Source organism: Cryptosporidium hominis, assembly GCF_000006425.1.
Source record: "Cryptosporidium hominis TU502 chromosome 2 CHRO012092, whole genome shotgun sequence".
NCBI classification, from domain to species: domain Eukaryota; phylum Apicomplexa; class Conoidasida; order Eucoccidiorida; family Cryptosporidiidae; genus Cryptosporidium; species Cryptosporidium hominis.
Window position 1 is genome coordinate 227 of NW_667421.1, and position 27,896 is coordinate 28,122.

The 27,896-nt window shown below is 30.6% G+C and overlaps 11 protein-coding genes across 11 annotated transcripts; 6 read left to right on the top strand and 5 right to left on the bottom strand.

Moving 5' to 3' along the window:
• Window positions 1-979: 979 nt before the first annotated feature.
• Window positions 980-2,398, top strand: Chro.20375 (hypothetical protein). The annotated part of the gene is made up of 1 exon (XM_662695.1): window positions 980-2,398. One exon carries the CDS (start codon window positions 980-982, stop codon window positions 2,396-2,398), a length of 1,419 nt encoding a protein of 472 aa, XP_667787.1.
• A 926-nt stretch (window positions 2,399-3,324) lies between these two features.
• On the top strand, window positions 3,325-4,236 carry Chro.20373 (hypothetical protein). Its single annotated transcript, XM_662696.1, has 1 exon — window positions 3,325-4,236. The coding sequence occupies one exon, from the start codon at window positions 3,325-3,327 to the stop codon at window positions 4,234-4,236; it is 912 nt and encodes a 303-aa protein (XP_667788.1).
• Window positions 4,237-4,262: 26 nt separating this feature from the next.
• Window positions 4,263-6,065, bottom strand: Chro.20372 (spliceosome associated protein-like). Its single annotated transcript, XM_662697.1, has 1 exon — window positions 4,263-6,065. The coding sequence occupies one exon, from the start codon at window positions 6,063-6,065 to the stop codon at window positions 4,263-4,265; it is 1,803 nt and encodes a 600-aa protein (XP_667789.1).
• A 964-nt stretch (window positions 6,066-7,029) lies between these two features.
• Window positions 7,030-9,147, top strand: Chro.20371 (hypothetical protein). The annotated part of the gene is made up of 1 exon (XM_662698.1): window positions 7,030-9,147. The coding sequence occupies one exon, from the start codon at window positions 7,030-7,032 to the stop codon at window positions 9,145-9,147; it is 2,118 nt and encodes a 705-aa protein (XP_667790.1).
• Window positions 9,148-9,894: 747 nt separating this feature from the next.
• Chro.20370 (hypothetical protein) lies at window positions 9,895-13,713 on the bottom strand. The annotated part of the gene is made up of 1 exon (XM_662699.1): window positions 9,895-13,713. One exon carries the CDS (start codon window positions 13,711-13,713, stop codon window positions 9,895-9,897), a length of 3,819 nt encoding a protein of 1,272 aa, XP_667791.1.
• Window positions 13,714-14,291: 578 nt separating this feature from the next.
• Chro.20369 (hypothetical protein) lies at window positions 14,292-16,271 on the bottom strand. The annotated part of the gene is made up of 1 exon (XM_662700.1): window positions 14,292-16,271. The coding sequence occupies one exon, from the start codon at window positions 16,269-16,271 to the stop codon at window positions 14,292-14,294; it is 1,980 nt and encodes a 659-aa protein (XP_667792.1).
• Window positions 16,272-16,623: 352 nt separating this feature from the next.
• Chro.20368 (hypothetical protein) lies at window positions 16,624-17,685 on the top strand. The annotated part of the gene is made up of 1 exon (XM_662701.1): window positions 16,624-17,685. The coding sequence occupies one exon, from the start codon at window positions 16,624-16,626 to the stop codon at window positions 17,683-17,685; it is 1,062 nt and encodes a 353-aa protein (XP_667793.1).
• Window positions 17,686-17,788: 103 nt separating this feature from the next.
• On the bottom strand, window positions 17,789-19,963 carry Chro.20367 (hypothetical protein). The annotated part of the gene is made up of 1 exon (XM_662702.1): window positions 17,789-19,963. One exon carries the CDS (start codon window positions 19,961-19,963, stop codon window positions 17,789-17,791), a length of 2,175 nt encoding a protein of 724 aa, XP_667794.1.
• Window positions 19,964-20,417: 454 nt separating this feature from the next.
• Window positions 20,418-21,566, bottom strand: Chro.20366 (ubiquitin specific protease 66). Its single annotated transcript, XM_662703.1, has 1 exon — window positions 20,418-21,566. One exon carries the CDS (start codon window positions 21,564-21,566, stop codon window positions 20,418-20,420), a length of 1,149 nt encoding a protein of 382 aa, XP_667795.1.
• A 913-nt stretch (window positions 21,567-22,479) lies between these two features.
• Window positions 22,480-26,886, top strand: Chro.20365 (telomerase reverse transcriptase). Its single annotated transcript, XM_662704.1, has 1 exon — window positions 22,480-26,886. The coding sequence occupies one exon, from the start codon at window positions 22,480-22,482 to the stop codon at window positions 26,884-26,886; it is 4,407 nt and encodes a 1,468-aa protein (XP_667796.1).
• Window positions 26,887-26,904: 18 nt separating this feature from the next.
• Window positions 26,905-27,351, top strand: Chro.20364 (hypothetical protein). The annotated part of the gene is made up of 1 exon (XM_662705.1): window positions 26,905-27,351. The coding sequence occupies one exon, from the start codon at window positions 26,905-26,907 to the stop codon at window positions 27,349-27,351; it is 447 nt and encodes a 148-aa protein (XP_667797.1).
• The last annotated feature ends 545 nt before the right edge of the window (window positions 27,352-27,896 follow it).

Consider the following 27,896-nt stretch of genomic DNA (forward strand, 5'->3'; position numbering starts at 1 on the left):
CGTGCGTGCATGCATGTAAAAACTTAATACTTGCACATACCGGTATTAATGGCATATTACAAATATATATAATGTGGACAATTTTAATTGCATGTATATTTTAGTAATTATTATACACGTGTACAAATATACAAATATATATATTTATTTATATTAATAAAAATTGCATATAAAAAAATAGTGGGGGCGGGCAAAGCATGTTATAGAGAAAACTCTATTGAAAGTAATTTTTTTCTTTCTTTTTTTTTGATTAGAAGCATAGAGAATTCTGATAGAAATTGTTGGCTTTCTGTTTTTAGATATCAATAGAAACAAAATTATTTTTTGCAGGTACTTATGATTAAAACTCAGAAAGTATGTGTGGGGGGAAATTGACAAATTTTTAAGAACTTGTAGTTTTTTGTGAATAACTGTGAGTGTCTCTCGCGACTATCACATTAATAATTAGTCTCAAAATAATTTTTTTTTTCCTAATAAAAATTAAGTATACCAACTATCATAAGTATAATAGTAGCAATACTTATGAATAATAGTTTGTATTCTTTTCTTGCAATAATATATTAATATATATTAATATATATATATATATATATATATATTAATATATTCAGCTTGTAATTAATTAATTTGACAAGATTCTTAACTGGAAAAAAGAAAGGTAATAAAGAATCTATGGATATTAAATAGTAATAAATAATTAATGGTACTTAAAAATACTTAGATTGAAGAGAATATAACTCTATATAGACTTTAATTTTTTTTGTGAATAAATGTAAATGAAAGACTGGGGTTATCTTTTTTGTGGGAAATTCAATTGGGTAACGATAATAGTTTTTTATAAAAAGAAATTACTATTGCTTTTACACAATAATTTCGTATTAATTTTCTTGTGGTTATTTTTGTGTTTATTGAGAAAAATCAAATAAAATTTGTATAATAAATTGGATAATTAAAAGATTGTGAATTAATTGGAACATAAATGATGAAATTATTACTTTTGGTGTTCTTTATAATATATCAGTTTTTTTTTAATTCATTTTTTTCTAATAGGGTTTGTTTATTTGAAACCTTTAAATTAATAGAAGAAAAAAGAAATTCTCAATTTATAGGAATTTCTATACTGAAACTTCAAGCAAATGCTCCTTCGCCTAATAGAAATAAAATTTGCAATTGTGATTCCAGCTCTGATTCGGATTCTGCTGATTTTACATGTAATATTCATAGACATTCACATTTAAGCTCTCCAAATACAAGTGAAACTGGCAGAGATAGTAGCAGAGATAACAGCAGAAATAACAGTAGATCCAGTTCCAATTCTAGTTACAGATCTAGAAGTAATAACTTAGGTGAAAGCCGAGCTGCAAGCAATGATAAAAATAATCGTAGAGAAAGTTCCTTAAACGCTGCCCATCATTCTTTAGGAATAGTGGGATTTCATTTTCGAAATTACTCGCCCAAGCCTTCTAACTTTGAGGAAAGAGGAAGAAGTAGAACTAGAAATAGAAGAACCACTACTAGGGGAAGTAGCAGTAGAGACAAAGGTACAAGTAAAAATAAAACTAGCAGGAACACAAGTAGAAGTGCAAGTAGGAATAGGAGTGGAAGTAGAAATGCAACCAGGTTTAGGAGTAAAAGTCGAAATGTAAGCAGAAGTACAAGTAGAAACAGGGATAGAAGTACGAGTAGAAACAGGGATAGGAGTACGAGTAGAAATGTAAGCAGGAGTACAAGTAGAAACAGGGGCAGGAGCAAGAATGTGAGCAGAAATAGGACTAGGAGCAGGACTAGGAGCAGGACTGGGGGCAGGGCCAGAAGTAGGGGTAGGAGTAGGGGTAGAAGTAGGAGCTACAATAAAAACTCTAACAGTACTAGTGGTGGCGAAAGCCCTAGTACTAGTGCTTATTCTCATGAAGAAAACCAACAGGAAGAACAAGCGCCATCAGAGTCGTTACTTAGCCACCTTGAGCTATCAGAAGAACAAAAATTGTCTTCGATTGAAGCCAGAATCTCCATTATTAGAAGTTACAAAGAATCTTGTTTAGATATTAAGTCTTCAAACCAACATTTATTCTCTGCATTTGTTAGAGATTGTCGACTATTCTTATCTGAAAGCTTTTCTAATTTACTTGATTCGGAGCTTTCGGAACTTTTATTAGAATTATGGTCAGATTTGGCTAACAGCAAATCCTCAAATAACGAAATTATTCCTGAAATTTTGAGTATCACGGAAGTTTTATCAAGGAATGTCATTGCTGGGTTATCTTTGGAAGAACTGGAAGAAAAGCGTAAACATTGCAAACAAATTGTAACTATGCTTCTAAATAATGCAGAAACCTATATTGAATCAAAGCTGAAAATCGGACAACTCAGAAAAGAAATAAAGTATCTGAGTAAATAACCACTTATCAATTAATATTCCATTTCTTGGGATTTCTTTATATATTTCAGTTATATAGTACATATGCATTTCTTTATACCTTTAATCATATTTGTATGGCAATATTCAACGCTATTTCAAAGCCAAGTTCATCCAACCATTTTTTTTTAATGTTATTGAGAAATTGTGAAAAAAATCTAGTCTTTTTTATTTACTTTCTTTAAATATACCAATTTTAAATATTTTGTTTATTTATCTATTTTATTTCTCTTCCCACATTATTTATTCGTTTCATCGCTCTTATTTTTGCATGCATTACCCGCCTAAATATTTATTCATTTTTTTTATTTTGATATATATTTATATAAATTATACATATTCTTTTCCTATATTTCTTTTTTTGCTTGGTTTATTTGAAATAATTATAAAATATTTTTTAAAGAAAAAAACCTCTATACTTTACTATGTTATTCTTTTCTTCTCTTATATTTTTTATTCAACTATAATTGCTCCTTTATATTAATATATCTATAAATAAATCATTTAAAATAATTGGCGCCACAGTTGAGCGGTAACTGTGTATTAATGCAATTTCACAAAATAAAGGTGAAAAAAAGAGAAAAAGAGGGTATCGATGAAAATACTCGTTTAATTGTTTATTATTTTGCTGTGTACAAATAATATTTATTTTAATTATCTGTGTAACGGAAGGAAATAAATCAATATATATTTTATATATATTTGTCATACATTGCTAATCTAATGTTAATGTGTATCTTTTAAGAAAAGTCAACAAGCAATTGATAAAGTAATAATATTACATTTTCTTCATCCCCTACAACTAAGAAGCAAAGCAAGTTTTTTTAAAGATCCTGATTATTTTTATTTCATATTTTGAGTTTAATTATCTTTTTTATTATTACTTTTGAAGTTTTAATTCATTAACTATGTTTTTACGTATTCCCTTATTTATTCTTGCATTCATTGGTATATTTAATAGTAATTCTTCTTTTATTAAAAGTCCGTACAAAAATTATGAGTTTAAATACGTCCAATATTTTGAAAGTTTCTCATTCTTGAAAATTAAAGCTTCAGCTCCTACCTCGAATTTTTGTAAAAACTGTGGTTCCAGAACATTCAGAGTAGGCTGTCTCTGTTCTTCTATCGGGAATCATAGAGAAAGACCAGGTCCCAGCAATCTACTGGAAGATAGTTGTTCCGCAAGAAGAGACTCCAATTCTAGAAAAGATTCTAAATCTAGAAAAGATTCCAAATCTAGAAGAGACTCCAAATCTAGAACTACTTCTAGATCCAGAAGTGGCTCCAGATCTAGAAGTGGCTCTAGATCTAGAAGTCAATCTCCTAAAGATTCCAAGGAACAGATTACTAGTACTACTACTCAACATCCATTATCTAAAATTAAAGATCCTGCCGTGAAATTACGATTGAAATCCGAAAAAACTGTCGAGATCCAGAATTTTAAGAGCGTTATTGCTGATATTAAAGCTTCTATTGATGATCTACTTTCAATCCTTATCCTTGAATGTCCTTTATTATTTACCCTTCAATTCTCGGCATTAAGTGTTGAAGAATTGAAGGAAGAACTTATAGAAGTATTGACTAGTTTTGCAGGCTTGAAATTCCTTAGACAGACACATGTACCGTTTTTAATAACTAAAGAAGAACTGGATAAATTACAAGGTAAAAATAACTTAACAATTGAGAGGCTTGAGGAAATGCTTGAATTATGCTTAACAACATCCCATAGAATAATTGACAACCTTGCATCCATTTTTGATAAGAAAGCAAAGATTAAAGAATTAAAACAAGAAATTCAAATTTTAATGAACTTAAATTGATTAATTAATAAATATCAGATTATTCCCTATTTATAATTATAGGTATATGATGATGGAAAGATGGAATTATTATCCATTTTTATTTCATTTCTTTCAAGTATTGTGTATAATGGTTGTTTTTGAGATTGATCAGCTTGACTATCATTACCAATTTTGTGATTATCTCTAATAATGGTTTGATTTTGAGTGAATAAGAAAGGATTAGAAGTAACAAAAATTGAAGTATTGTTATTTTCTTCAGTATGATTTTCAACCAATTGTGAATAGTTACCAGTGTTATTAGTTCTTGAAATATTTGAAATTTCATTAGTAATATTAACACTTGTATTTTTAGTAAGAATGTTTGTAGAATGATTTTGTTTTTCTTTAACTTCAACTTGTTGATTATCATCAGACTTTTCAATATCATCAAATTGGTCATATTCAACTTCTCCCCAATAATCAAAAGTGGAAGAATATAAATTATTGGTATTTTTTGAATTATTAGAATCATCATCCTCAATTGGTGGTAATAGACCCCAAATAGGTTTTCCATGATCATCAAGAGGAGGTTTCCCCCATTCACCTGGTCTAAATCCAAATTCACAACCATTAGGAATTTGAGAATTAACACCAGGTACTCTTAAATAAGGATATGAAGGGGGAGGCCCATACTTTTGCATTCTAACCAACCATGGAGGAGGCCAATTAGGTTGCATTCCTAAAGCATCTTTAAGACGTTGTGAAAGTTTTCCAGGACGTATATTTTTAAATTTGAATTCAAATTCTTTTCCTTCATAATATAAATCTCCAAATTGTGTTAAATGTGGTTTAGTTGAATATATGAAGAAAGCATCATGCAAAACTTGATAGTCAATATCCATTCTATTAAGTTTTGGTCGTATCTTTCTTCTTTGTTTTTGTTTCATTGTCATTTTACTTTCTTCTTCAAGTAATAAAGCTCTAATTTCAGCAATCTTAGTTTCTTCAATAAAATGTGGAAGTTTATATGGGGGTCTTTCTAAACCCTTTTTTCCTTGTAAATATCTTCTTTTAGAATTCCAATGATGTGGAATTCTGACTGATCCTAGACAACTTTTTAAATATACAAGAAATTCTGGATCTCCAGCTGTTGTATCCCAAATTTCAACTAATTCTGGATGATTTGTTTTTTCTTTTAACTCTTTAACTGTCATTTTACCAATTACTCCATTATTTCTATTTTTCATTTCTTTCAAGAATTCACGTTTTCTTCTTTTTTCTATTTCTTCCCTTTCCTCTTCTTCTTCTTCCATTAATAGTTTCATATTTATTCCTTCATTACCATCTCGAAAGGTAATAACAGACTTTTTACTTTCATTATTTTCATCATTTTCGCTATTTCCGTTATTTTCACTATTTTCGTCATCTTCAATGTTTTCATCTGTATATTTCTCCTTTTCCTCTAGTATGTTTTCGTGATCCAAACCAATCAAAAGTTTGCAAGATTCTCCAAACATCTTTTTCAACTCATCATTTTCTTGAATTTTAAAAACTATATCTTCTTCTTCTTCTTCCTCTTCTTCTTCTCTATTACTAATATTATTCGCTAATCTTTTCTCATCTGTTTTTAACAAATCCTTATATTGATTCCCCACTTGTTCTGACTTTCTTTTCTTTCGGTTTTCCTTGTTTCTTTGCTTTTTTAACTTATTTTGTAATTTTTTATATTCTAATTTTTTCTTATTCTTATTCACAGAATCTTCTTGACTCTCATTTACCTTCATTATTGGTTCATTTATTACTTTTTTCTTTTCATCTTCTTCTTTATTTACTTCCATTTTTTCCCTAACATGTAATGATTCATTCATATCTTCTTATTCATAATTATATTTTGGTTCTTCTACACTCTTTTTATTTATTCAAATATTTATATATATTTAATATTTAAACAATCCCATTCCTACTCCTAATGGAACATTCAATCATTAACTATAATAATAATTTGGCTTTACATGATTTCCCGCCAAAAGTTCTTGTAAAAATATTTTATATTCAGAAAAAAAAATGTTATATTAAAAAAAAATATAAATAGTTTACATATTATTACAAAGGAAGAGAAGATATAAATTTACTAAAAGAAAATATTAACAATTAAGATAGAAAACTGTAGATTTTTGTGTTTACTTAATTTATCTCTTTTTCTAGCTTTTCCCATTTAAATAAAGGGTGCTTGCATGTTCTTATCCCTCCTCCCCCCCCCCCCCCATTCACCCATTCCTCTCTCCTTTTCTCATTCACCTCATCAAAAACATCAAATTTCTTTCTTTATTCAAATACTTTTCTTATATTATTTTCTTTTATTAACTTTTTTTTCCTTTTCATTCCTAAACAGTCACTAATTGATTTTCTTTTTATTAATTAAATTATCCTTCATGCGGTCTTTTATATACATGACTTTATATTTTACAAAATATAAAATAATGCATTGCCCGCCGGCGCCAAATGCACGTGATGCAATTTTGACTGTGGGGAATCTCAAGACCGGTATAGAGAAGAATAAAAGAAAAGAAAAGAAAAAATTGTGAATAAAAACTATAAAAGCGGAGTAAAAACAAGAAACAAAATAGATTAGAGTATTTACTGTTAAAAGAAAATTAAGGAAGAAGAAGCAAGAGAAAATATTAGAGGATAAATCAAGAAGAAAGAAAAGAAAAAATAATAATCAATTTACCCATCCTATTTAATTTCTTCTATTAATTAACCAAATAATGAAACTCTAACTTTATCATGTTTAAAGTAACTCAATTGGAATCTTTTTAGAATTTATTTAATATGATTCGAATAAGACTTGTTGCTCTATTTATACATTCTTTAGTATTGCTATGTATAATTTGTTACATTATTACAGAATTTAAAAATGATAATGATCATAAAAACAAGCTCATTAAACAAATAAATCAGCAAGTTCTACTTGAAAAAGAAGATGCTAAATTAATTCAAAACGAAGATAGTAATCCTAATATTTTTTTTGAATCCGAACAGATTTTTGAAAAAAATGATGAAAATATTTTTCAAATATTTAATAATTTACCTGAAATCATTAAATCATTTCAAGATCATCAAAAAAATAACTTTTCAAAATTATGTCAAAATTACTGGAAAAAAGGTGTAAAATCTTTAATTTCAAAATACAAAACTAGTTCTATTATTAATTCATCTAATCATTCCAAATCATTAATATTGGGCCCTTCATTTCAAATTGAAGAAATGATTAAGTACTTATCATATACTACTATAAATGATGATATTACAATGATTAAACTACGTTTTAAATATATTTTTGATCCAATAAATCGTAAAATACTCGAATTTGAACCAATTATTTCATGTATTCCAGATCAACGTATACCTAAAGTAAGTAAATTAAAACAATTAAAGATCAGAGATATTAATCATACTATTAAATATATATTTAAAGCAATTCAAAAAATTAGCATAGAAGAAAATGAAAACAATAACGAAAATAACTCTTTAAAGTATAATAATCATATAAGATATTTAGATTTGCTCATACATTATGATGATTGCCCTATAATCTGGAAATCTATGCCATTTCATATTTACAAAAATGATACACTTCATATTGAAAAATGCATCTTAAATTCTAAATTCTCCAAACAAATGCAATTCCTACTCTCAAACACAACAGAAATTCACCATGTATTTTTAAAACCTCAGCAACAATTTAATAGTAAATGTAATTCTCTTTCAACCTTAATCTCTTATAATAATGATAATAGTAATAACAATAGTAATATGAACATTTGTGAAGATTCTACAGTTAATGTAACCAATCAATCCTCAAACTTTTCCTTTTATTCTTCTTCTATATCCAAAAGTTACTTTCTTTCTTTTAACTATTATCGTTATCAAAACCAAAATAATAATTATCAATCTATAATTCAAAATGATGATCAGAATTATCATCAAAATAATGGTACCATATTTTCAAGTTTAATCAATAATCATCTCACAACATATACAATATGTGAAATAATTAACAATTTTGTTAAACAAATTATTTCAATATTATCTCGTTATCATATTCCAGAAATAATGTGTTATGGAAGAATAAAGTGTTATATTCCTTGTTTCTTTCAAAATAATAATTCCATATTTACATCCATTTTTGATAAATTAAAAAAAAGAGATATGTTTAAACTATTCAATCATCTTCATTGTATTTGTCAATTCAATCCTAAAAACTCACCAAATTCTAGTGGTCTTATACTTTCAATATCATCAAACTCAAACTCATGGGATTTTGCTTCTATTCCATATGTTAATCATCTTGATAATAATGAACTTATTGCAAGATCTTTTATTTCGAATGAATATCTAAATAATAATAAAGATTTATGGAATCTTAAAAATAATACTCTATTCTTTATTGGAAGATATACAGATACATCCAGACTTGATCTTTCTTGTAATATATATAATGAAATATACCATAATAATTTTCATAATGGAAATATTTCAAATCACGTATTTATATCTGATTCAAACAAAATCTCTTGTGAAAATAGAGCCAATTTACTTGAGAAACTTACATTATGCGATTCAAAATTCATTTGTAGAAAAGAATCGATATCTTTTATAGACTGGATCAACAGATTAATATCTAGTAAATTCTCTTTAGATCTATCTGGAGTCGGTCCTTGGTCTAATAGACTTAGAATGCTTATGCTTACTGGTAAGTTAAATATAATTTTTATTTCATCCATAATATTTACTTTTAAACTTTCTCTTAAATTTCTTTCAGGAACAATGATCTTCCAAAATATTAGATCTTATTACTCACACCAATTCTATGATCTTTTATTCAAGAAAAACCGTCTCTTTTTCAAATTTAATAATATCAGTGATATCTTATTGAATGTAAGTTAGCCAAATCCTAATCTTTTGTTGGACGATTTTCTCAATATTATTGGAATTAATAAAAATAATAATATAGAGAAATGAATATGAGAATTGAGAGCTGGGAGTTGAAGAAACAAAAAGAAATCTTCTTCTTCCAATTAATTCTACTCTTCATTTCAATAAATGGAGAAAGTTTTAGGATATATTAGAGGATATATGGAATATATTAATCTCACAAATAATCCCATAAACTCCATTTTCATTACTAAATAATATAATAATAATTATTATTATTATTATATTTCAATATTGGTCCACAAATATCATCTCTTTCATTAACTTCCTAAATTTTATAGGTTAATTTAATCTTGGAGAATCCCCAAATCTCAAGTAATATCTCAAAAATCACCTCTAACTTTGCACATAATTGCTTATCTGAAGAAGGAATTGCTCATTATTTTAAAACCTTACTCTTTGAATTTGGATACTGGGATCTAGACTCATTTATTTTCTCCAATAATACCAATAAACATTCTTTTCCTTTTCAAGTAAGTTGAATAAAAAAGATAATTCATTTTTATATTTTATTACTTTTCAATAATAAACTTATTATTATTCATCCCATTCAGAACTTTACTGAAATCAAATTCCTCCCTAAAGATAACCTCAAGACCATTAGAAATAAGATTGAAACTTGCCTTGGCTAAATTATTATTATCTATTAATTAAAGATAATGATAATTATTATCATGAGAATGTTTTTATTCTAATCCTTCATTTTTCAGCTTTCTCACCCCCCATTTTACTGTCAAATATACTCACTGCATTTAAAAGATTCGAATTCCCTAGAGTATTATTGATCTCAGATGTAGTTATACTTCCTCCAATTCCTTTATCATTGTTTCCACATATTCCTCCTCCATTCAAACTACTTATTGTGTAATTCATTGAATTACTAACCAATTTATTGTACTGAAATACATCTGACCATCCTTCATTTCCAATAGTATTGTCACTAATACCACCATTATTATTATCTCCTTCCATAATTGATTTTGAAGTATTATTATTAGCAGTAGTGGAGGATGACGATGAAGATGACGAAGATGGGGTCTGAGATACCAATTGAGAAGATTGAGATGTAGGAGAAATTGATGATACCATAGCTGAAGATTGCTGATGATTATTCTGGTGAATTTGCTGTTTTTTTTGCTGAAGATTTTGATGTTGAGATGTTGATAATGGTGATGTTAATGATGGTAACAATGACGCCACAGTTGAAGGAGTTGGAATACCTGATGTACCTGGAAGAACAGAATTTGATGCAGGAGAAGAAGTTGAAGAGGAAGAGGAAGATGATAATGAAGCAATCCCACCCATTGACACAGTTTTGCCATGTTCATCAAATATCTGCTTTGTACCAGAAGAATGAATTATAGTACTCCCTCCTCCCTTGCTAGCTCCTCCTGAGTTCAACTCTACCCCTGAATAACCATTCAAATTATTGACATGATTACTTGAAGTACTATTTAAAACCATTTGTTTGGTTTCATCCATCCCCGCAGATTTCAACTTCGAATCTTCAAATCTCACTCCTGGTAATTGTCCATTCCCATTTATTTGTTGCTGTTGCTGTTGCTGTTGCTGTTGTTGTTGCTGTTGCTGTTGTTGCTGTTGTTGCTGTTGTTGCTGTTTTTGTTGTTGTTGCTGCTGCTGTTGTACCCCATTGTTCAAATAGTTATTTATCTTAATACTATTATCATTAATTGTATTCAAGGCCATCTGTAGTAAAGATGTTGCAGTTGTTGATGATGATACAGAATTACTGGCTTCCAAACCTCCTCCAATTCCCCCTCCACCACAATTTCCAGAAGCTCCTCCTCCGTTTGTTCCATTTCCACTCATCATTAATACATTCCCCATCAAACTTCCTCCAGTCAAATTCATTATTCCTTGCCCTCCACCTGCAGCTCCCTGGGCAAACCCACCAACTCCAGTAACTGCTGAACTTGTATGACCTCCACCCAGTACACCAACTGGATTGCTACTACCACTTACACTAGATCCTCCAACAAATAATCCCTGAGCTATCTTGTTTAATCCACTTGCATCATCATATGTCTCCATTTGAACAACATTTCCAACATTGCTGCCACCACCACCCACTGTTGATTTCGGATGAATCACTCCTGGTGATATTCCTGGTATTATCCTGTTTCCCATTCCCATCCCAATTCCATGGCCTCCACCTACTCCGCCTGTCATGGAGTTATAAAAATTAATTGATGATGTAGGATTCATAGATTTAAAGTCTGGAAGTGAATAATAATTGTGGGCAGATCCACCATTTCCTCCCCCTAAAATAGGTATTGTAGAGGAATTTGAATTTGAACTTGAATTTGAATTTGAATTTGAATTTGAAGTCGAAATTGAACTCGTACCTGTTCCAGTGCTTGTGCTTGGCCCAATATTAGATACAGAATTTGAATTAGAAGTTGATGTTACTATGGATGATCCTGGCGTTGATCCTGATACTGTTAAAGGAGATGAAGAAGATGATGAAGATGATCCTGTGGAAGCCGCTGCCACTGCGGCTACTGCCGCTGCTGCTGCATTTGTGCCTCCTCCAATGATTCCCAATCCGCTCATACCTCCTCCGTTCATAGTATCATCGTATATCATCCCTACATATCCGCCTCCAGTTCCTACACCCCCATTCACGCCCACTCTTGATAGACCCAGCTTCTCTACTAAATTATTGCCACTAACCATTCCCGAATCGCCACCTCCTAGTCCTCCCCCATATGATGAAAATAATGACTTGTGGTTGATCAGTGCCTTATTTTCTAATGAACTCATTAAATCATTATTCCCTATCAAAGGATGAATATGGCCCATATTCCCCAAATTAGTGATATCTCCCCCCAAATTACTTCCTCCTCCCATCTTAATGCTATTAATTCCAATAAAATTGCTACCACCGTTTCCATTACTAATACTGTTGCTAACTCCTCCATTACCATTATTCCCAACATTACTTCCAACTTTGTTTCCGCTGTTGTTGCCACCATTATTGCAGTTGCTGTTATTACCACTACTAGCATTGTTTACTATATTTGTACCTGACAAATTATCCAATATTAATCCTTCATTAGTTTCATTGTTTCCTATTACTGCTCCAATTCCACTTAAAGAAGCTCCTTCATGTCCATCATCATAATCACAAAGCATATCTCCTTTCTGCGATTTCAAAATACCCCCAAACTTTGGCCTCCCAATACTATTCAAATTTCTTCCTGAAATCATATTTGATAAATACATGCCATTCATACTCTTTAAAGATGATAATTCATCCATGTTTGAACGAATATATTGCATTGATTTCTTACTTGGAAGCTGACCAATACTCTGTAATTCGCTTTGCTTTGCCTTCAAAAATGCTATTGCTTCGCTCCTAGCCACATCAAACCCATATATCTTAGAGTTAAAAGTCTTACTTCTACGTCTTTGACCTTCAGTCCAAAATGCCAGCCAACTCTGCATCCTTTTATTCCAAGATACACCTTTGTATCCGCTTTTATACTGATCGCTCGTTTGAGTCACTCCTAATCCTCCACTTGGCTTTGTCTGGCCACCGCTTCCTCCTTGATTGTGGTGATGATGGTGGTGACTATTAACTCCACTACCTCCATTGTTCTTCTTAATGAAGAATATACCGTTCTGAGTTCCACTAAACAATGATCCCCCACTGCCACTTCCTCCATTTCCACTGCCGCCTCCAACGTCGCTATTAGCCCGAGAGCTTCCACTCAAACCAACATTAGGTTCATCTTGGTTATTTAAATCTACCTCATCATCAACTATCTCCTCTTCATCTATTTCAACATCCAAATCTAAGTCAACATCTACCCCCGCACTGTGGTGAATACTTCTAGTTGGAGTTGTTGATATTGTTGAAGCATTCATACTTCCAAGTTGTCGATAAGAATGGTTCATTGGAGGTGGTGGAGTCACTATATGGCTGTTATCTTGGCCTGAACATGGTGTCACTATTCCACCATTATTACTACCTGTCCCTCCGCCATTCCACTTTAGGGAAGATTTCCCTACTGCTGAACATGAACCTCCTGCAACCCCATTACCATTTGTAGCTATTGCTGTCTCCAACTCTAAATCATCATTCAACATGCATTTTGACCTCTTTGGGGACAATCCTATGCTTAAATCATCCGAGCTTTTTAATGGATCATTATTACCTCCACCAAAACCATTATTCATTGAAATTACCGAAGATTCCAAACCCAATCCTCCTATTATTTCGTTCTTATTTTGTTCAATTACTCCACCAACAACTAATCTTTCGCTATCATCTAAATCTTTTGAATCAATTGAGTTTCCATCTTTTCCTTCTGAACTTATTAGGCATTCCATACCATTTGTCCATTGATCCTGCCCTATTATTGGATGCATTGTCTCAACACTTGTTTGTTTTACTCCACTAATTTCTTGGGATTTTGGTGATTCTATCTTCATTTTTGATGGCATTTCATTCCAAAATCCTGTCTCTAATAGCTTGTACTTTGATGATTCCATATTTTCACCAATTATGTTTCAATAATCTAATTCAATTTTTCTCACTATTTATATACATGTATACATATTATATATTTATACATATATATGTATAAAAATATAAATACATATATATGTATAAATATATGAAATGAGTAATAAGCACTTCCAAATAGCCAAATCACTCTTTTACCTTTTTTTGCATATATTTATATATATCATGTGAGTATTTTTGTGTCTTGAATCTTTTAACCTGCAACTTTATCCTGGATTAAATATTACTAATTTTTCTTTTCAAACCTGTTTATTAACTATTCCAATAATATATAGTCTTGTTCAGTCACATATATATCATGAAACCTTTATTTTTCTTCCCAACTTATCGCAATTATTCTCCCAATGTAATCTATCCTCAATACTTTATTTTGCTTTTTATTCCAAACTTTTTTTTTAATTCGTTCCTTTTCTCTTCTATAACTCTCTAGTACATGTAAAATCTAGCAAGTAAGGGGTTTCTCCTCTATTTTTTTTTACTTGCAAAAATTGTTCTGAAAAAATATTATTTTCCTACCATGTCCATTTATAGTCTAGATCTACCATTATAAATTAATTAAGCTCGAAAACGAGAGTTTTCTGCTCATCCATATTAATTGCCACTGAAAAATTGAAAAAACTGTAGAAAATGATGTTATTATATTCACCACACATGGACAGAGTACAATATTAAATACCTTATTGACTGCTTTTATTATTGCTATATTTGTGTTTAAAAGCTCAATTTCATTAGGCAAATATAAATACCTAATCAGCCCGCCCAAAATAAGAATTGCATTCAATAATATCACAATTACATTAGCCTTGTAAATTCTCAAAACTTTTGACCAAATACTTTGTGACTTTTTCTCATCTTTTTCATTTCTGAAGCATGGAATTGTGTTAAAGCATACCAGGATCGCTACTATAACCAATAGAAAAGATATAATGCTCAGATAAGAATTAATGATAAAACTTGCCTGATAGAATAAGCTTATCCAGGGATTCAGCATGTTAATAATTGCATCGAATAGGAAATTGATTAACATTGTGTTGATGTGTTCCCTCACCAGGATGTTTTGTGTGTTGTCAACTATACTTGATATGAGTTGTTTCCAGTTGATAGAATCTGAAATTTGTTTATTGTAATGATTGGAAATATTATTTTTGAGATCAGTAGTTGGTATAATAGGATAGACACTAGGGCTTTTTGGGGATTTGGCTTCAAAACTTTGATCAAATTTCCTTGAAGAATTAATAAAGTTGCCGATTTCTTCAGACACAAAGGTATATTGAATCATTATTTGCCTAGTAGTCTTCTTCAACAAAAGTATTATTTGGTTAAAATAGCTTGTCTGAAAGTCTTCCATTTCATTTTCTTTAGTTAGATTCTGATTATACTTGTTGTTCAGCCGAATAATATCTAACTTTGAATAAATCTCATCGATTTGGACTATGTGTTGTCTTATAAGGTGTATTTTTTCCTGATCAATGTCATTTTGAGAGTAGAAATTTTTTTTCTCAAACTCCCATCCACATAGATTTCCAAGAGAAACTAACTCATTATCTTCAATTCCAATGATAGGAATTAATTGATAACAGGCAACCACATCAAAGAATGAGCCTTTATTTAAATCAGTTTTATCTCTAATTCCAAGCTTAATAAAAAGATGTTCAGTGTTTGTATTCTTTTCTAGATTTTTAGATATATTAGAGCCTTCTGCACCGTAAATGCATCTATAATAAACAAAAGCCAAAAATTCTCTATAGTATTTGGACTCTCCAGCTTTAGAAGATTCACTGTTTTTATTTAATTCGTTATATAGACGGCCAAATTCCCAAAGCCTCTTAATATTGACAGTTCTCTTACACTCTCCATCACTAAACTCCAAGTCTAGTGATATATCCAATAATCTATTTAGATAATCCTCTCCCGTTTCTTTTAGAAAGCCTTCCCCTATAATTAAACTCGACAATTCGTTTTCTAAATCTTCTACGAGCATTGCCAGAGTTATATGATCTTCAAAAAAATTAGTATTACTTGTCCTTTCCGAAATGCTTCTATAGAGTTCTTTCCTCCATGGATTATCATTCAGATTATGCTCCATTATAAATGTGGATGATTTGCTGCTACTACCATTAAATTTCTCCTCCAAAAATTCCTCAGAAATGCAATCAATTGGTAAGTCCCATGGGTTTAAAAGCATAATAAGGTATTTACAGCTCTTGTTTTGTTTGGTAGATAATAAATCCTCATTATTCAATCTAGTGAGATTTCCCCAATCAAAAAGTTTCTGAATGCTTCCTCGTTTGACAAATGGAAGTAAATTTGTTAATTTAAAAGCCAGTTTGGGTATTTCCAACCAATGAATTCGAAAATATCCGTGTAAGCACTTACTATAAGCTTGTATATATCTTCCTACATATCTGGAATTATTACTTTTGCTATAAGTAAAGCCTCCAATATAAATGTAGTACGAAATTAGTAATAAAATTATCATTAATAACACTCTCTTCTGCCCTTTTGAACATTTGATGAATTTCATCTATATCAATTCATTATATTTCTCTTCAAAAAGTTTATTTATTGCTTGATATTTACGTGTGTATGTGTATTTTTTAATCCTAACAAATTGCTCTTTAACATTTAATCATTAACTTGAAAAATATACAAAACCTTCAACTATGGCATATCTTTACATAAACTTTCCTTATGAGTCTCCTCCTTTATAATATTTTTTTTATTATTTTATGTCAGTTTGTAATTTGTGTGGGATTAATTTTTTTTTTTTTTTTTTCCTCCCTTATTACGTGGCCAAAAAAATACTCTCAATGTATGCATGTACATGTTGGCGCCTGTTTGTTCATTTTTAATAGGTGACAACAATTAATATCGGCATGCATGCAAAGCTCAAAAGTAGTCAGATTTGGTTATTCACATTGCTAATCGTAGTAATAGTTTGTGAAATTAGGTGTAAAGTGAATTTTTTGGATTTTTTTGAAAATTTTGTGCAAGAGTTAAGAAAAGATATATTAATTACTGACCGATGTACTACTAAAAAAGAAGAAGAATTAAAATGTTATTGGATAATTCTAGAAAGTGAGTTAATTCATTTATTAAAAGCAGCTAAGAGTGTAAGTAATGGTATATTTGGCTTTAATGGTAGAACTAAGAATATTATATTCTTAAGAAAATTAATAGATTTAATTAATAAAAATACAAAATCAAAAATAAGAGAAAAATTTATAGCATATCAAAGTTATCCATATTTGAATAGCACAATAATTAGTAACTATGACATTAAATGGTATAATCAGTATGAGCTTGAAGATATTGAGAGGATTGTAAATCAACTTTCAAAAATTAATCTAGGTGATTATGGTATAATGAAATTTGGAAATGAAAACAGTAAATTTGAAAACAATTCAAAAAATCTTACTATTAAGTTAGTTATTTTGTCTATTTTTTATAAACAATATTCAATTGATCAATTAGCCTACAGAAAAATAGCTGAAAATACAGATACTGTAAATAATTATATTCAACATTTATCAAAATCTGTTAGAACAGAAATTAAACTGATAGATGAAGATATTGAAAATTTAATGAAAAACTTAGAAGTTTCTATGGGAAATAAGAAAAAAAGTTTGTCAAGAAAAATTGAATTTATCTTGGAAAATATACAATCAAAATTAACATCTTATATTGAGAAAATAAACAATTCATTTGATAACATAAGAAAAAAGTTATATTCTCGTATCCTAGAATATTACTTATTGGTAATAGTACTTGCAAAATTGTTCTTTATTTTTTCAAGAAAGATACTATCAATGATTCTACTATTAAATCACATACTAATATACATATTGGATAATTTTGAAGATTATACATTCATGCTAATAAGTCTACAATTCGGATTTGAAATGGTTTTCGCGTTTATTCAAGAAATATTACATTGAATATTTGTATAATATTTGGTTTCTTCATTCTTATTATAGCCAAACAAAAAGTCGAGAAATCAAAAAAAAAATAAGTGTTTGGATCTTAATAACCATTATCAATTCAAGTCTTTTTGAGTTGTCGAGAAATCAGCTTTCGTTTTCTGCTATCACGATTACTCAAAGTAAGAGGATTCCTACACCCTTTACCTCCCTCCCAGAATCTTCCAGATGCATTACCTGATTTACCTGTCAGATTTGCACGGCAATATTTACAATTTTCAGAGAATCCCTGTTCTCTACTACAAAATCCACAAATCATTTGTTTTGCCCATTCAAACTTATGATCAGGATTATCCTTATCATGACACTCATGGCACGGATAAGCTTTATTACAGCAGGGAAATCTGTTCCAACGATTGGATTTCTTATAATGTGAGCAAGTTCCATTTGAAGGAAGAGGGGTTCCAACAGCTGTGGGAAGCTTTGAATCCTTATTAATCTTTTTTTTGAACTTTTTCATATTATTCAATTCAGCAAGCAAAAAATCTGTGCTTTTGTCAACGTTGAATATTTCATTCCCAACAATTAAACCATCTGCCTTAATTTTCAGTTCTTTAAAACAATTCCTACAGCTCACTGAATACTGCTTCCCCACAAAGAACTCTCTAATCTTCAGAAAATTGCTGCAGTTTGAGCATGAAACAAGAATATCTGAAGGTAAAATATCTCTCAATGAGCATTCAGAAAATTCGATCTTTCCAATTTTTATATCATTAGAATGGCATATTAGTGGTGAAAAGTGTATGGAATGTTTTAAACCACATTTCTTACAGTTTTGTGAGTTACCTAACACCAAATTATCCAAGAAAGTCAATTCCCTTGCTTCGTCTTGGTTATTTAAAGTCAAATCATGGTTACTTGGAATACTTATTGGTTTATAATCATTCACCTCATTACATCTTGAGCAATAAATTTGAAGCCTCAGAATTGCGATCAAAATTAAATCGATAGAAAAAATTTCCAAACCATTAATGAGCAAATTCTCATAATTCATCAAATTTAATCTGCTCAATTCTCCCACTGGTGTTTTATCGAAACCATCCTTTTCTGAATATAGAAGTCCATCCTCAACTTTTGATTCATTGGCGGCGTATTGTGCATCACTTTCCTCCCCCATTCTGGTTTTTTTCTCTGATTCTTTATTGACCACTAAAGACCTACAATACTTATACCTATCAATGCACTGTTTAACAGTCTTCCCATTACCAACATGATTGGCAATCTCAATCCACTTCTTGTTCACATCCTTTGTATACTTGTAATAGCAAATTGCCTCTTCTAGAAGCTTTTGCTCCCCAGGAGTCCAGTTCAAAAGAATAAATTCATTAATAGATTCTATTGAAGGAAGTCCATTTAAAACTAATTCTGAAAAATTCCTATCAAATGCCTTAAGAGCTTCATAAATTGGATTTAAAGTCAAGGAAGATTTTGAAATACATTCCTGAAAAGCTTCGTTAAACTTGGAACTCACATACTGATATTCTGGAGTATCAAAAACAACTTGGTCGATATTTTCTTTTGGATATCCTGATGGAATGGTTATATGTATTAAAATTGAAAATTTTTCAGGGGAAGAAGATTCTGTCTTGGAATCTTGCATATTATATTCACTCAGCTTTGAGAAAGGGAAATCTGGATCGCTTGGCTGATATTTGCAAGACAACTTTATTGAGGTTTTTCTGAAAGAATCATCAACTTCATTGTTCTTTCTCTCTTCAGTTGGCTTGTTATTTTCATCTTCATCGCAAACCAACTCCTCTGCAATAACATTAGCCCCATAAAGCTTACTAAGTCTGGAAAATTCATTCCTCCAACTGTATTTTGGCTTTGTCATTACGAAATTACCTCGGCCATTTTTACTGAATTCAGATCCTACCCCTTCTTTTGCATTGGAACTGCCTTTTTTTGGGTCAACCTTCTTGTTCCTGTACTTGCTGAAATCTTTTCTTCCCCCAAGATTTCGATTATTCTTTGGTTCAGACTTGCTTCCTTTGGAGTTTCCTGCACCTAGTTCTGAAATTACTGATGCTGGTTCACTACCCCCCGGAACTCCTGGTGCTGAAAGTCCGGTTACATCTGGTTTATGGCTTCCATGCCTTCCTGGCTTTCTGAATCTACCCCTGCTAAATGTTCTTCTCTTCTTACCACTGCCATGGTCATGGTATTCATTGGAGATTTTTGTAATTTCCGAATTAGAAGATGGAGATAAAGAAGAGTTTGAGCCTTCATCTACCATTTTTCCTTGAATAATTTCGATATATTAAGCTATACCGGTCTTAATTAAAGAAAACAATAGCTCCAAATTAAGTGATTTATAAATTACTTAAATCTTCCTGGGCTCGTAAAGATTTGTTGGGGGGGATAAACAGATTGATAGGTTTCTGGTCAAAAGTAATCCAACAGCAAAATCCAGCTAAGAAGAAAAAAATACCTTCAACTTTTGCCTATTTCAAACTAAAAAGGACCAAACAAAAAAAATCCCCACCTTTTATACAAGCAAAGCAACTTTCTGAACTCTCCTACAAGCATTGGAAAAACAACTTAACCCGCCAAAACTATTGCAAGCATCTATAATTGCGGAAGAACTGATTAAAATGAAAAATAACATGTAAGAAATGGAACTAAAAACATTAAATTATAACAGCTATATAGAATTTTGAGTAAGTTGTAAGCGTTTGAGACTACTGGGCCTAATTTCTCTGATTCCTTATGCCCACAGAATAAGCTTGTTCAGAGTTGGAGTTCAAAGCGCTCTTTGACTCGAGAACATAAAGAAGGCAGTAAGCCTGAATATCCTCCTCGAGAATATCGTCTACTAAAGTGACTATATCATCATCAAATTTAAACCATCCGTTGAACTCCTTTTTGAAAACATAGGAGATATAATGGCCTTGGAAAAGAGTACTTCCATTGTGTTGAAGCACTGCTACTAACTTGAAGTGGCCAATCTCTGTAAGAGATTTGAGTATTATTCCTGCTGTTTTAAAGGAAACAATCCCATTACATTTTTCTCCGTTGTTATTAAACCTCTTTAAAGTTACAAGCAATACATTTGGGAACTGCGAAATATTTATACATCTTGTTGCGTTTACAACACTCTTACAATGGGAACAATTGTAATTTGGTTCATCATTTTCGTGAAAAAGATTCTGTTGCTCAAAAAACTTTCTAAAGCAAGACCCAATTGAAATCTTCTCATAATCATCTGAAACTTCAGGAAGAGCCAATGTTATATCCCAAAAAGGATCAAAAGTATCACTATTATTTCCACAATTCTCACAAGTTATTCTACTTCTGAACTGTCCACATATTGTATTATTCAAAATCGAATTATTTCTCATCATATGGTTATTCCAAAAAACATTTCCTGGTCGAGTTGATTTTTTGCTCAATTTCTCAAGATCTTCGTTTGACAGCTTTGGAGTATTACATGGTTTAATAGTCCCATCATGGATTATTTCCAAAATATACATAATAAATTCATGTGCATCTTGTTGATGCTGGTTAAAAAGATCAGAGTTCTGTTGTCTAAGTTGCTTAAAAAGTTGATATGGAGAAATTGCATCTGTGATTCTACTTGGTTTTCCTAACTGAATTAAAATTGATATTAATGACCTACAAACCTCCTCTGAGGAGCTCTTATTAAGTTTCATCCCTCCAAAATTCTCTTCCGTAAAGATTCCCATTGCTGATATAAACTGTAACCCAGCATTCATATAACACGTGTTCCCAAAATTCTTTATTCCTATTGGACTACTCATATTTTCAGCCCCGTTCCTATTCGTATTAACTGTTTCTGATGATACTGATGATGAAGATGAGGGAACTGAATTTCCCATATTACTCTATTTGTACATATATTAATATATATTATATACATATATATATACATATATATATATATATATATATATATATATATATGTATATATATATTCTGTTTTCACCTACTAAAACTCTATTTTTCTCCTCCTAAATCTGTTCTGCTAAACACTTCTCACTCCTAAGATATCTTTCTTTTTATTCTTAAATTCTCCTTTTAACCTCTTTTTGTATATTACTTCCCTCCCTGGCCCTCCTTTTCTTCTATCTTTCTCCAGAATTTCCTCACACGCAGTCTCCTTCTCTCTTTCAATTCCTCCAGTATCTCAATTTGAATCTTTTATTATTAATTTTACACAACTTTTTACCTTTCTTCTATTTATTCTCTTTTACCTATTCTTTCTTCTCCTATAGCTTGCATAAATCTTTGTTGGCGCCAAAACACGTTAGAGACAGATCCCCCTAGGTTGTGTGTAAATTGTGTGGTGGCTTCCAACTTTTTCAAATTTAATTCCTTCTCAAAATGCTTTAATTCTTTTATTTTTGTTTCCTTCTTTTATTTTCAAACACTTTGAACTGATGATTTATATCTCACCTCCATTCACCTCTTTCTTTGCCATAGTTCTATTGCCTATAATCAAATTCCCTCTCCACCCTTCTACTTAACACTTCCCTCAATTAACCAAAACTCCTTACTCATATATTTACCTCTTGTTATTCCTAAATCCTTAATATTTGTTCCTCCCTTCTTCTACTACCCCACCATCATCGCCTCCTTCATTCTTAACCTTTCTATGGTCTCCCCCAACCCATTTCTTCTCCTCAGAGCATTAAATCTAAATACAATCATGTATGGCGCGCAGTTTTCCCGCCACGTTAATAGTAAGTCGTGAACAAAAAGCAATTACATGACGATAATGAATACAGAGGATGAGTGTGTTGAAGGGTGCTTTAGCAGTGTTGATGAAGCAAGAGGTTCTGACGCTGGGAGAGTACCTGGAGCAGAAAAGAAAGATTAGAGTATTCAAAGAAGAAGGATTGTACAATGATTCTTTAGGGGAGTTAAGGAGGCTACTTGAAAAGACTTTGATACTAGAAGATCCTTTTATGCCAAAAGCTTTAAAAGAGGGATTTCTTGGGCTAAGGGAACTTACATTTAATTCCTTAGACAATAGTCTTGATATTAACGGAGACAGGAGGAAGTTGTTTGGTATAAATATCGAAAAATTGCTCGAGTGGTCATCGATACTAGGTCAGAACTACTTTAGCTCACCTAGAAATCAGTCGTCTATGTCTTCAGGAAAGAGGTCAAGAAATAATGAATATAATGAGACATTGCCTCCTTCCTTTATCACAGACCAAATTAAGAATATAATTCCAGATTCTGAAAAGGATTCTCCGACTTATCAAGTACAAGACTTTGAGCTCCTACTCCGTAAGCACTTTCCAAGGATTAGGATCTTTCATTCAGGGAGTTATTCAGGATTAAGAACTAGCTTCGACACTATAAAGCACAAGAAATACTCATTCTGTAATTCTACTTCATACAAGTTTCAAAACCTCCATGCTTGGAATACTCTTCTTTCCAAAATAGGTCCTATTGAGATTCTCTTCTTATTTGTTTGCTGTATTATCTTTAGAATACTTGGTGATCACTCTGAAATTCTCATTCAACAGGCTGGTAGAATGTTAACTAATGACTTCCTGGAAGAGCTTGCTAGACTTTATGAGACAGGGCCAAAAAAGACCAATTCATTTGTATCATCATCTTCTTTAACTCCAATTCTTACAATTGAGGAAAAAGAAGAAGTTAAGCCTTTAGATGAAACTCCAAGACAAGTAAACAAAAGATCAGGAGGAATTATTAAAGACTCAAGACTTTCTAAAATCTACAAAATTGATATTCCATATCGCTCAACATTTCTTTATTGTGATCATTTCTCAAAAAGAGGAGGTCTTCCTTGTTTATCTGTTCTAAGACTTTTACCTCCAAATTTATTAGGAGCAAGAACACTACTTAGATTTATTATTCAAACTGATCATATATTCAAGGATCACAACAGACAAAGTTTGATTGGATTACTTGGAAGTTATGAAATGACAAAATTCTCCCGTGTTAAATGCAAATTGGCTTCTGCTATGATGGAAGAATTCCAAAATTTATTGTTAAATATTAGAAATACGTCTCCAGTTGACTTTCTAGGTCAAATATGTCCAATAGAACCAATTAGAGATTCAGATTTACAAAACTTCAATAAATTACCTATTCCTTGTTTTGAAACAAGTTCTACTAGAGTAGTAAATTTTTTAAGATTATACTTGATTAAAGTATTACCAAAGAATATACTTGGTACCTTTAAAAACTTTAAGACTTTTATTAATAAAAAGATCCCAATAATTGTGAATCTTCATATTAGAGAAACTTTTAAGATTCAACATGCAATGAATGGAATTGAGGTTTCAAATTGGGTAAATAGAATACTTGAAGAAAAAAGTTATCAATTTATTAAAGAATCAAAAAATTTAATCAATTCTAATCAAAGATCTAAAAAGGTACCGAATAATAAGACAAGATCTAGTATTAAAAAAAGTTTAATTAGCCTTGGAAAAACATATCTAGCTAGGAATATGTATTTTTTAATAGTATATTTGGTATTTCCAATATTAAGAAGACATTTCTATGCAACAGAAATTGAGGGTAGTAATAAAGTAAGATATTTTAGACATCCAGTTTGGATAAAGATCGTGAGACAAGCTGATAAATGGTATCTAGAAAGTATATTAAAAGGAATTCAGTCAAAAGACTATATAATGAATTTATCTTCAATTCAAGAAATTTCAAAATTAATTGATAAGAATTCTGAGTTTTCTGAAAATATCCCAAAAATAAGATGGATACCGAAATCTAAAGGTTTAAGACCATTAATAAATTTATCGAAAGTTGGATCTGGACAAATTCTTCAACAAAATCTTGAAAGAGATCACACTTGTGAAGAAAAGAAGAAGATTGGTTTTTGTGATTGTAATTCAGTTTGGACTGGTGGAGACCTTCCAACAAGTTGGATTAATAACAATTACTATTATAACTACTATAATAGTAATGGTAATAACGGTACCGTAGGAAATAATCATAATTATGGTCATATTAATAATATAGGAGGGAAGAATTTTACATCATTTTCGAGCCAAAATTGTCAGATTATGACACCACCAGGAAGATTAGGAGTGGGATTAGGATTTGGTAATTATAATATAGGAATTGGAATAAATTCAGGATCATCGGTACCTACTACTCCAATAAATAAGGTAATGAGACGTCCTTCAAGTAATAGGATTATAGATATAAGACGTCCATCAACAAATAATATGTTGTTTTATCCTTCTAAGATTTTAAGATCTTTTCTATTAAGAATGACAGGAAAGAATCATCTTGGTGCTTCTCTTGTACAGTTTGGAGATATTTATAAGATTATAAAGAATTGGTGGATAAAGAATAGGAGAGACAAACAACAATTTCAAATGAATGAAGATTTTTATCAAAATCAAGGTAAAAAAATGTCTCATGTAAAGATTTATATTATTAAAGCAGATTTAGTGAACTGTTTTGAAAATATAAATAAGTCCAAGATTTTTGAGTTTTTGGATGTAATTTCTCTTCCAAATGAAATTTCCCTTTTGAGCTTATATTCAAGGGCTTTAAGTAAAACAACAATTATTCCGCCTTTTGATAATATGAATAGAGACTCTTACCAAGATGAGCTTGGGAGATCATGTATTATTACTTCAAAAGGAAAACTAAATATGGTACCTATTTTTGAGAAAGATCATGATGAAGATCACAAAGTCGTCAAATCAAAAATTAAGAGGATTATAGGACCAGATTTAGATGAACTTCTTTGGAATCTTAAAAATTCTTGTTTATCAAACAAGGATTTGAGTATTTTGGGACAAAAAAAAGCGGAAATCTTTACTTTTTTAAATTCAAGACGTGTGATAAACTGGAAATTAGTCAAGGAGATCATTAAGATCCACCTTAACACAAGCTTTTTTCGACTTAGGACATGTTCAAAGTCTTTAAGACTAATAAAATCTAAACAACTTGGAAATTCTATCAAATTTGGAAAAAGATTTCTAAGCTTATTCAAGCAAGATTTTGGAATTCCACAAGGATCAAGTATTTCTTACATTCTTTGTTGTCTCTATTATAATTTCTTGGATCTAAATCCAGAAATTCAGAATCTTTTGGGACAATCATTTTTTTCCTCTTCTTGCATTTCTTTATCATTTCTGAATCCAATTAAACAAGAAAAAGCACAAGTACTTGATCCAACTAAAAAAGATTTATTTTCACAACATGATCTTGAGACAGGATTATCCCGTTACCCAGAATTTAAAGAAAATGAGATAAATATCTATAATACTAGTACAAGTAAAAAAAGAAGACTAGAAATATCAGAATATAATATTAATGCTAAAAGTGTTTTACTGCAACCTTCCGAAGAGTTTGATAATAATATCAACAACCAGAATTGCCAAATCCGTGTCAATCTCAAAAATTATGATCAAGAAAGTCCTTCTCAGAGCAATAAGCAAGAAAGTCTCTTATTGAGATGGGTAGACGATTTTCTTTTTCTCACATCCGATTTGGAGTCCGCCAAAAAGTTCTTAAAGTTACTTTATATACAAAAACTATGGGGATCGAACGTTTCCAAGGACAAGATCAACTCTAATTTTCCTTGGATTGACCACAATAATGAGATCATCATCTTTGAGGAGGATGATGTTTTACTATCTTCGCCTTCCTCTTCCTGTTCATCATCTTGTTCCTCATCATCTTCCTCGTCTTCCTCATCGTCTTCTTCCTTCCCCCCTTCGACAGAGTGCCTAAGCAGTCCAGTGGAAGAGAGAACAAACACCAGCAAAGGTGAAAAGGACTGCCAAAATGAAAAAGAAATGATTAACAAGGCTAAGATAGCCTTAAAACAGTTCCATAAACAAGTATCGTGGACAGGAATGAAGTTTTCCAGTGAGTATAACTATTTGAATTGCATGGTTTCCCCATGGAAGAATCTGGAATTCATATGTGTTATGGATACTGTAACCTTGACAACTAAGCACCAATTTACAAGTAATTATTCAAATTTTCACAGGTTTAAGTCGATGACGATATCTGAAAACCTTCAAAAGTCAAATTATATGTGGTCTGTTTTGGGTATAAAATTAATAAGATACTTTGATTTTAGAATCAAGAATGGATTGCTATATGATTGTAAAATCAATTCTTTATTTACGGTAAGTTTTAAATATAATTCAACAAATAAACAACCAATTAATTAATTTTCATTCTTGTTGAATATGAAAATTCTTTTCTTTATCATACAGATTTACACAAATATAGTGATTGTTGTATATATTGGTATATTAAAACTGCTTTCAACCTTTAAAAGAATTAAGAAAATACACCAAGGGTTTATTAATCCCAGATTCTTAGTCAAAGTTTTGGAGTGGATTTCAAACGCATGTTGTTACAATATTTATTCGTATAAAAAGCAACTTCCTAATAAATACCAATGGAATTTGCTAATTAAATGTGCTGTGTATGATTCAATTATTACTTGCCTTAATTCACGTTATAAATCACTTGGAATTGATGATTTCTTTAAATCTTATAGAATAAAGTACCAACAGTATTCCTCAATACTAAATAAGAAATTCAACATATATCCAAGAAGCTCATTCTCAATAATTAAAGAGCATTGTCTTGACCTTCCAAAATTGTATAGAATAAAGAAAAAAGGCTGAGTTACTTCAAAAAGAAATAAATATGGCCATAAGTTTTGTTGTTATTTTGTTATTTGTGTATATTATTAATTACTTAAAATGTGGATAAGTTAATTAAAAGAAAAGCTTAGAATTCCAATATATAAAAAAGAAGCCATATCAAGATGAATGAAATATAACCAATAAACAAAAATAAAAAACAAGTGGGAATTTACCTCTTTCTGAATCTTTTCTTTTTTCCAGTATCCTTCTTCAAATTTCGAAGATGTTTTTTGATCCTACTCAATTTCATATTTGCTGTTTCATTTTTCTTATTGATACCTCTCTTCTTAACTACCATCATCATTGGTTTATTTCTTGATTTGACTTCATTTGGAATACTTTGTTTCTTACTCAAAGATTCTGTAAAATGAAAAAATAAAGTAAAGTTAAGTTTGTTTACAAGTTTGTTAATTCTTAAAGTGTTCCAAGAGTTTTGTGGTTTTTTTTTTCTCTTTTACAAGTTTGTGCATGAGTTCGAAATTTATTGTTAAAATCTAAATAAGCCCTTTTTACTCCAAAACATT